Source organism: Hemibagrus wyckioides, linkage group LG11 (genome assembly GCF_019097595.1).
Source record: "Hemibagrus wyckioides isolate EC202008001 linkage group LG11, SWU_Hwy_1.0, whole genome shotgun sequence".
Taxonomy (NCBI): Eukaryota; Metazoa; Chordata; class Actinopteri; order Siluriformes; family Bagridae; genus Hemibagrus; species Hemibagrus wyckioides.
This window is the reverse complement of record NC_080720.1, coordinates 32,083,352-32,093,351: the sequence shown is the minus strand read 5'-3', so window position 1 is coordinate 32,093,351 and position 10,000 is coordinate 32,083,352. Positions and strand designations below refer to the sequence as shown.

The window sequence follows — 10,000 nt, the reverse complement described above, 5'->3', positions numbered from 1 at the left end:
GTGAACGACCTTCAGCTTAACATTCCTCACTCTCATCCTCTTAATGCTGCCACTGTAACTATAGCAACTAATCCAAGCTAGTCTAGTAACACCTAACTAACCTAAATGAGGCCTGTACTGGGTTTTTCTTGGATCAAAAAATAAGTTTAACATATCCTAAATCATCTCATATTCAGTGACTAACAGGATCTTTCACAAGTTCTTTGTCCTTCATGTTTTGTTTTGTTTTTAAAGAGTTACCAGCATGATCCTGACTTTGCGCACATTTTCCACTCCAGGTTTGTTGTCCTACGACCCTGAGGCCACCAGCCCCGATTCAGGATCCCCCCAAGGCTCTGATTTCCTCTCTATCGATAACCAAAGGTGAGATTCGATGGTCAGACGTCTTCACTGTTCTTTCGTACGTTTCTTTCCAGCTCTCAGCACACGGGGTGGATGTCGGGTGAACGTCCCGGGTGCTGCCTACGCTGATGTGAGCTGCAGGAAAGCAGCGACTTTGCTCGTTGTCACTGAAGCTGTCATCTCACCCTTCTGTTTTGTTTTTTATTTGTTTTTATGTACACAGGGAAGCTGAAAAATGATAAAAATGAGAAACGAAGCAGTAACTACACCGTTAGATGATTCTGGCTCGTTGTTTTGCTTCCCACAAGTGGGATTTCATCTGCCGTCGAAGTTTAGACTCTTCTCTTAATGCCATGACGCCATTTATAAACCGATTACATGTGCAGCTTTATTTTTATTTCTGTAGGATAATCTACTCCGCGTCATTCCGTTATGGAAAAATAATCAACGTCGGAGTGGTGTGATGCAGCGTACTGTTAGAACCCTGAAGATGCAGTGCGTCTTAAACTGTGTCTGTTTCAGTTACATGTGGACAGCCTTTACAACCTGGTTTATTTCCGAGCCGATATAAACAGTGATTTTGTGCTTGCAGCCAGGGTAAAGCGTCCTCGCAGAAGCTGGTGCCCCCGTTTGGGACCGATGAATGCGCAGCATGGGACAATGACTCTGGTGCTGGCAAAGAAAAGGTGAAACAAAGCGCCGCCGCATCAGTGCTGCTGTACCAGTGCAGTCACTAGACTGGAAACGCTCTCACACTCTTCTCTTGTTTCCATGTCGTTCACCATCATTTAGTTTGCCAGCAAATCCTTTACAGATCTCACTTTCCCAACTCCTCTTTTGAGTTTATTTTTATTTATTTATTTATTTATTTATTGCTCCTGTTTAGCCCCTCCCACTACCATCACCTTTCCTCCTCAATAAGGAAGCAATATAGCGAGTTTTAAATCCACTACTAAAGAGAGAGAGAGAGGAGAAAAGAAAGAATAAACAATGATGTAATGTGACTTAGAAGAAGATAATAGAATAAAATGATTAATATAAATAAGGATTTAAAAATTGAGACAAATCCAATTTAGAATTTTTTTTTATGTTTACATATAAAGAGACACTGTTGTACTTTTATTAAAATAATTTTTTTAACCGTAAAAATATTTTACATATTTTTAAGTGAAAGCGTTTAATCTTTCTTCTTTTTTTAGTAATACATTTTTCTTGGATATTTCTGATATTTCAGATTTTTCAAATATCTAAAAAATATTTTACCGTTTTGTCTGCAGATGAAATTACTGTATTCATATTATATTATTATTTATACCAGCATGTGTGTTTTTTTTAAATAAAGATAAATGTCATAGGGTTTAATGTATTTGCCAGTATCCCCCCCCCCCAACCTGTATTAGATGAACACTCCCCCTCCATGAGTAAAGCTCATCAGTGCAGCGTAGTGAGAATCCGTGGAGGTGGACGTTTTCTTCCACTAGGCATTAGTTCATAATTAGAGCAGATGGAATAATTATTCCTCATTAAAGCTCTCACTTTTCTTCTTCCCCCCTTCTCAATTCCGCCGATGATTTTAGTTGCCGTTTTGGATCGGTCGCCTTATTTGCTGTGTTTTTAAAGAGCATGTTAACCCTCTCATCTCCATCACACTCTCTGTCATAGTCTGGTGTTAAAGGGAAAGGTGGATGACGGCGTGATAACGTTTTTCTCTCTCTCGTGCAGAAGTCTCCGGTCGGACAGGCCGCTCAGGAGATGCAGAAGCTCTCGCTGAGCCAGAAGGACATCGAGGAGGCCAACAAGTACAAGAGGATGTAGGTTCCTTCACGATCACGCTCTCAAAGCTATCCAAATAATCAAAAATCATGTTCATGTTAGTGGTCACTCACGCTTTTTTGAAATTTGGAACAAGTCTCTGTTTATGAGCTGTTACTATAGAAACGATAATGTGTGTGTGTGTGTGTACACTGTTTTTTGCTTTCCAGTTCACATAATAAGATGGCCACTGCTCCGGTCGACATGTCCAAGCTGTTGAGCTTTGGGTACATGGAGGAGAAGAAGTCTGCTGATGACGACGCATCAAGTAAGAGTTCTGATTCTCACTTCAGTACCCAGTATTTACCCCATAGTTTAGCCAATATTTATATCTGTCCAGTATTTAGGGAATATGTAAATAGCATTCAGATGATATTAACCCAATATTTAGATAATATTTAAAGAATATTTACCCAACATTTATCCGATATTTAGCCTCTGTTTACTCAGCAGGCCAAAAATTGAAAGCCTCATGATCCATTGTGAAGCATTGTGTCATAGCGAGTGTTTTCCTCCACAAACTCTCAGGTCATAATCTTCATACTCTTCTTGTGAACTGCAGAGGCAGATCAATAACAACATTAAGAAACCCCAGAACTTAAAATAGAAAGTGTCTGAGAGCGATGCTCTTACTCAGAAGAAGTGCTCATTTACTGGCAGCAACTGATTACAGCTGAACTCACGACCATGCTGACCACATCACACACACTGTACACTAAACTCACCTCCAAGGCTCTAAGCAGATGCTCTGTTTTCCTTACACACAGCGGTCATTCTGTGTGCTAGAATTATTGGTACCTTTTAATTTACCACCTTTAATCTTTCAACTGGTATCATTTGTAAAAAATATATTTCATGTTGGTCATATTTCAAAGATACACTATATTGGCAAATGTTTTGTGATTCCCCTCCAAATCATTGAATTCAGGGGTTGGGCTCGGCCCCTTAGTTCCAGTGAAAGGAACTCTTAATGCTTCAGCTTCATACAAAGACATTTTGGACAATTTCATGCTCCCAACTTTGTGGGAACAGTTTGGGGATGACCCCTTCCTGTTCCAACATGACTGCACACCAGTGCACAAAGCAAGGTCCATAAAGACATGGATGAGTGAGTTTGGTGTGGAGGAACTTTACAGAGTCCTGACCTCAACCCCATAGAACACCTTTGGGATGAATTAGAGCGGAGACTGAGTGCCGGACCTTCCCATCCAACATCAGTGTCTGACCTCACAAATACACTTCTAAAGGAATGGTCAAAAATTCCCATAAACACACTCCTAAACCTTGTGGAAAGCCTTCCCAGAAGAGTTGAAGCTGTTATAGCTGCAAAGGGGCGGGACAACTCCATATTACATTCATGTGCATGTAAAGGCAGACGTCCCAGTTTTGGCCTGTCTCACAGTCTCCGCTCTAATTCATAAGATAAGAGATAAGATAAGATAAACCTTTATTCGTCCCACAGTGGGGTAATTTCCACGTTACAGCAGTAGAAAAATGTGCAAATATGAAGCAGAAGAGATAAGGAATCTATATAAATACAGAAGAAAAAATAAGTAACAATAATTTCACAAAAAAACACACAAACAATTGCACTTGGTTATTGCACATCTTAAATTGTTGTTATTGCACCCTTGTATTGCACAGGATTATAATTATTGTAATTTCACAGTATATATATAGTAGAATATCACATACAACAGTGTGTATTATGGTGACAGGTTATTACACAGTTAGAACACACCATCAGTATGAACAGTATGTCCAGGGGCATCTCCAGAACTGAGCTGGCCTTCCTGATTAGCTTTTCCAGTCTCTTCCTGTCTGCTGTAGAGATGCTCCTACACCAGCAGACCACTCCATAGAACATGGCTGAGGCCACCACAGAGTCAAAAAAGGTCTTCAGTAGTGCCCCCTGCACTCCAAAAGACCTTAGTCTCCTCAGCAAAAAGAGTCTGCGCTGTCCTTTCTTGTAGATTGCATCTGTGTTATCTGTCCAGTCCAGTTTGTTGTTTAGATGAACACCCAGGTATTTATAGGAATCCACTCTCTCAATGTCCTTTCCCTGAATGTTCACTGGTGGCAGTGAAGGGTGTTTGTGCCTGCGGAAATCCACCACCAACTCTTTGGTTTTCCCTGCATTTATCTGGAGGCAGTTCCGTTGGCACCAGTCCACAAAGTTCTGGATCAGTTCTCTGTATTCCCTGTCATCATCATCTGAGATCAGGCCGACGATGGCAGCGTTGTCAGAGAACTTCTGTAGGTGACAGGATGCTGAGCTGAACATGAAGTCTGCAGTGTAGGCAGTGAAGAGGAACGGGGCCAGGACCGTTCCCTGCGGCACTCCCGTGTTGCAGACAACCATATCAGACGTACATTCACGAGCCCTCACATACTGTGGTCGGTTTGTGAGGTAATCCAGTATCCAGGTAGACAGACGATGGTCCACACCCATGTACTCCAGCTTATCCCTCAGAAGCACAGGTTGGATGGTGTTGAAAGCACTAGAGAAGTCAAAAAACATGACTCTTACTGTGCTCCCAGCCTTCTCTAGGTGTGAAAGAGCCTTATTAATAAGGAAGCTGACAGAGTCTTCAACACCCCAAACATCCCAAAGGTGTTCTATCATGTTGAGGTCAGGACCTCCACACCAAACTCACTCATCCATGTCTTTATGGACCTTGCTTTGGTCACTGGTGTGCAGTCATGTTGGAACAGGAAGGGGTCATCCCCAAAATGTCCAATTGTCCAAAATGTCTTGGTATGAAGCTGAAGCATTAAGAGTTCCTTTCACTGGAACTAAGGGGCCGAGCCCAACCCCTGAAAAACAACACCTGAACTCAATGATTTGGAGGGGTGTCCCAAAACTTTTGGCAACATATAAAGCTTACGTAAGGAATGAAACACTGTTAGTGCTGTTAGAGGAAAATACCGTTACCCTGAAGCTGATTATTCTCCTAGTGTGTTTATTCTGATCTCTTTAATATATATATAACACTTTTTTTTATATTAATTGCAGCTCATGTTTTTCTGTTTATAATTACATTCAGTGTTCTGTCTCGCAGCAATTACATACTGTACATTTGTCAATCTGTTTATGTACAATTCCCCTCCGGACGAGCTGTTGCTATGGAAACAAGGACGTCAATATAAACCTGTGATTTGCGTCCGTCAGTCGACGCCTTCTGACCAATCACGTTCGAGAATCAGGCATCTGATGGCCGTATGGCTGATAAATCTGATTCTGTGTGTGTGTGTGTGTGTGTTTCAGGTATGATGTCAGAGCAGGTGAGCACTGTCGCCCCGGAGGACGAGCTGGAGTAAAAAGCGTCGGAGGAAATGACTCGGAAGCCGTGCGAGTTTCCAGCCCAGCGTCCTTCTTCCTTCTGTTCTTCACTCTATTTATGCAAATTTCTTTTAGTCGTCGTTCTCTTCTAAAAAAAAAAAAAAAAAAATCGTGCTTACATATCTAATGGTGCTTGTGATCCTTGAAATTAAAAATTTAAAAACTTAAGTGCTATTTGTAAACCTTAATAAGAATCACTCGAAACTCGCAGCACAACGTGAAGCCTTCTAGGTAACGGCCACAGCTTCGGTCCAGAACACAGAACCTTTTCTTTCTTTCTTTCTTTCTTTCTTTCTTTTTTATTCACTTGCAATACGCATAGTTTATTTATTTGCTTCTATTTTTTTTTGTTGTTGTTGTTCAACTGAAAAGAAGCCCATTAGCTCCTGGTGTTGCCAAGCTGCAGCCACTGAAAGAGCCTTGGTTTTTCTCCACCACATGTCTGCAAACGCGTGCCAAACCCTCGTCACGTCACCACCACACTGCAAGCCCGTTAGTGTCCGGAGCTTTCTCTAGGGGTTCAGGGAGCTTGCGCTCGTGAATGTGTTGCTGTTGTTTGTTTTTTTTTTCGATGTTACGGTAAATTTTAAAACAAAACGAAAAGAAAAATGCTGTTTTTTTTTGTTTTCTTAGATTCAGGTGCAGTAGACGTGCAGAGTACAGAGAGTTTTAACTCCATAACGTTTTTTTTCCGTCTCGTTAAAAATGTTTACATTCAATGTTGATGGATAATAGATGAATAAAATATGCATGTGCATGGACACCACGTGGCTCCAGCATCTTTTCTCGCTAGCACCCGCGTTCCTCCGAGTGTGAAAGTCGGAACGGAACGGATTTCCAGGTGAACGTGAACGCGACAGAGCCGCTGGGTAACGTGTGATTGGACACGACAGCGGAACATTAGAAGTAAGTGGGTGATTAGGAAGCGTGTGTGTAGTCGAAGGTTAAATAATTATTTCCGTTAATACAGGGAACTGGATCGGGTTTCTGCATCCGAACGAAAACACAAAGGGTGGAAACGAGTCAAGGAGGTGCAAGGTGTTAGAATACTGATCAGAAGGTTGTGAGTACGAATCCCAGGTCCACCAAGCTGCCACAGCTTGGCCCCTGAGGCAGGCCCTTAACCCCTTGTTGCTCAGTTTTAGAGGTTGTAATTCAAATTTGGATGTGGTAGCTTAGTGGTTAAGGTGTTGGACTACTGAACAGAAGATTGAGAGTTCAAATCCCAGGTCCACCAAAATGCCACCAAGCTGTCACTGCTGGGCCCCTGAGGAAGGCCCTTAACCCTCAGTTGCTGCACCAAGCTGCCACCGCTCCACCCTGAGGAAGGCCCTTAACCCTCAGTTGCCGCACCAAAATGCCACTGTTGGGCCCCTGAGCAAGGCCCTTAACCTTCAATTGCTCAATTGTATAAGTTGTAAGTAAAATTTCTGCCAGAAATGTAAATGTAAACGTTCATGAGGTTCATGAGGATAATCCAGGGTTAATGTGGATGTAATAGCTACTGATCAGAAGGTTGTGAGTTCAAATCCCAGGTCCACCAAGCTGCCACTCATGATGTATCTTGATTACAAGTCCATGACTCCGACAGCAGCACACACACACACGTGTTGGTTGTATCCCACGTTTCAGACCATCATCACGCCAGCACTGGCAGTAGAAACCCGGAGTGTGTGTCCATGCAGCGCTTTAGCTTCGAGGTAGTGTGAGTATTTAAAGGGAAGTGTCCTGAGAGGAGCCAGATTCGTCTCGTCAGTGTTCTGTATCAGGAAATTCTGTAGCGTATTCTGTCTAATGCTGAATGTTTACCCACAATCCCCTTCTCTGGGTAGTGATGCTGAAATGTTTCTAGTTTAGAAGCTTGAAAAAAGATGGTGGAAGAAATGTTGTTGAGAAATTGGGTGTAACTTTCATTAAAGTGTTTGATAACCAGAAGTGTTTGTCGTCTTAAACAGCAGCAATTTACTGTTTTTATTTATTTTATTGAACTGTTTTTTTATTATTATTTATTAAAGAACTTGACATCATATAGCAGGAGGAACCATTTGCTGTTTTTATTTATTTATGGTACATTCTTTAAAGTGTTTGGTGACCAAAAGTCATCTTAAACAAACTGTTATTTTTATTTATTAAAGAGCTTGATGTCATATGGCAGGAGGAGCAGTTTGCTGTTTTTATTTATTTTTATTTAACTTATTTATTTATTAAATAAATAAATATGGCAGGAGGATGCAGGATGGTGGTGGGCTTGGGTCATCCTGAGTTTGGGTTATAGTGTGTGTGTGTGAGTGAGTGAGAGAGAAGAGAAGGAGAGAGAGAGAGAGATGCGCTCGTATGTACTGGCACCCCATCCCACCTGCTTCACACCCAGTGTTCCGGACATGTCCACCATGACCTCGAGCACACTTCCTGAAGATGAATAAATGACCACAGGAGCTGTTCGCTCTTGTGGGACGTTTTGTCCTTCCACAAGGCGTTTCGTCTCTTATGGCCTTCCACAAGCAGCATCTTCTCGGAGCGCCTACGTCACGCGCCGGAGCAGCTCCTACCGGTGGAAAGCGCGCAGGACGGAGCGCGTGAAAGCCCCAGCACGGCCTCCATTTAGCATCAGATCTGCCCCCGAGCAGGGATGGGAACATATCGCGCATCCTGCGACGGACGCATCGCGGACAGTGTGCAGTGAGGAGGCGGATCGGTAAGAACCTGCTTTTAGTCTTATTTGCTGGACAGAACCGCGGCGCAGCCATGTGTCCGTGTCAGCCTCATCCACTCACCGGGATGTCAATGCGGCTCGTCAGGAATTGTGCTGGGGATGGGAATTGGGTGAATTCCTGCAACAACAACAACACACACACACACAGAGAGAGAGAGAAATGCTGCACCGACGCGCTTATTCTTTCTCCCTTTGCGCCGTCACTCATTTCCCATTTCAATCACGACGACGCGCCGCGCATCCTCTTCCCCTCTCTCTCTCTCTCTCTCTCTCTCTCCCTCCATGAACGTGCCTGAACCGTTTTATTATCTGTTTATTGTTATTTTTTTCTTCACCGTGACACCAAGGTGCTAGGTTCAGGGGGCAGGTGAATCTCATATCTTCCTCCATGGATGATGATGATGATGGTGATGGTTGTGATGGTGATGGTAATGATGATGATCTTCTCTTGCGAATCTCGTACATCACAGACACGTGTCTGTCTGTGGATTGAGAGCAGAGACACCGAAACACCTGATCCTTATTAGCATTGATCCTGAATCGGATGCGTGAGTGACTGGCGTTGACCACATCCTGCAGCTCGGTCCATTCACTCTGCTCCTGCAGGCCAGCGCTCCCTTCTTCAGTCACCTGGAGGATGGACAGCTCTGGAAGATTCATCTGGTAATCTTCTGGATTAGATTGACCTTCATGCATGCATGCATAAATAAATAAATAAATAAATGCTGTTTAATTAGCCAGAGAAGTGTCTAATAAGCCAGTTGATAAATAAATAAATAAAACAACATCCTGTTTACGTGGCCTGAGAAGTGTCTAATAAACCGGTAGATAGATAGATAGATAGATAGATAGATAGATAGATAGATAGATAGATAGATAGATAGATAGATAGATAGATAGATAGATAGATAGATAGATAGATAGATAGATAAATAAAATAAACAACATCCTGTTTACTTGGCCTGAGGACTGTCTAATAAGCTGGTTGATAGATAGATAGATAGATAGATAGATAGATAGATAAATAAATAAAATAAGCAACATCCTGTTTACTTGGCCTGAGAAGTGTCTAAGATGATTATGACTTTAAGATGACTTAAAGTCATATGGTGACTTTAAGATGATTATTTGTCACCTTGTACAAGAAATTCTTGTACAAATTTCCACTCCGCATCATCGATCCAAACGACGCTGATGTTAGCATAAAAGCTAGCAGCTACACAGCGAGTTTCATACGGATGTTTGTTTTTTCCCAGGCTACTAGCATGTTTTGTTTACGTTTCTCCATCTCTGTTAGCTGTATAGAGTACCTGTGAGTTTATGAGAGGATATTTTCAGTCAGAAAACAAAACTTTATGACCAGCTGTCTTCTGTCACCGTGAACTCGAACCTCTGTCTCTCATGAAAATCGTTCCGGACAAAAACTAAAGAAAAGACACTTAGCAACTAAACAGTAAAGAAAAAGTTCTCTCTCTTCTTTCTGAAATAAAAAATATCTTCTCCATCTTCTTGACTGGCTCCATGCCACCACCTCCTTTTTTTTGGGGGGGGGGGGGGACTGTTTCTAGTCATGTTGGAAAGTCTTATATAAAAAGGTCATGCATCCACACCGCTAAAATTAGCGCTTCCTCTATTTTGGATTTTCGGTGCAGGAGATCGGCACAGCTCGGAATAGCGTTTCCAAATGCTGTTCCGAAAGTTCACCAAAACCGAGCTGCCGAGACGCTGCAGGTCCCATCCGAGCGGAATTCGTGTTCTCTGACAAGAAGCTAGTGTGATTAGCCTCGAGA

At 42.5% G+C, this 10,000-nt stretch overlaps 2 protein-coding genes across 4 annotated transcripts in view; both read left to right on the top strand.

The window, feature by feature from the left end:
• lg11h7orf57 (linkage group 11 C7orf57 homolog) overlaps positions 1–6,260 on the top strand; it is a 10,939-nt gene extending 4,679 nt beyond the window's left edge. The window contains exons 4-8 of the mRNA XM_058402153.1: positions 279–363; positions 935–1,028; positions 2,065–2,153; positions 2,325–2,422; positions 5,423–6,260. Coding sequence (XP_058258136.1) covers positions 279–363; positions 935–1,028; positions 2,065–2,153; positions 2,325–2,422; positions 5,423–5,475 — 419 coding nt within the window. The 3' untranslated portion in view covers positions 5,476–6,260. The remainder of the gene's footprint in view (positions 1–278; positions 364–934; positions 1,029–2,064; positions 2,154–2,324; positions 2,423–5,422) is intronic.
• A 1,622-nt stretch (positions 6,261–7,882) lies between these two features.
• Positions 7,883–10,000, top strand: part of pkp4 (plakophilin 4) — a 27,821-nt gene continuing 25,703 nt past the window's right edge. Inside the window, exon 1 of one of the 3 annotated variants that reach the window (XM_058402144.1) lies at positions 7,883–8,192. The gene's annotated coding sequence lies outside the window, so the exon portion shown is untranslated. The other 2 variants (XM_058402141.1, XM_058402143.1) reach the window with 2 other exon arrangements.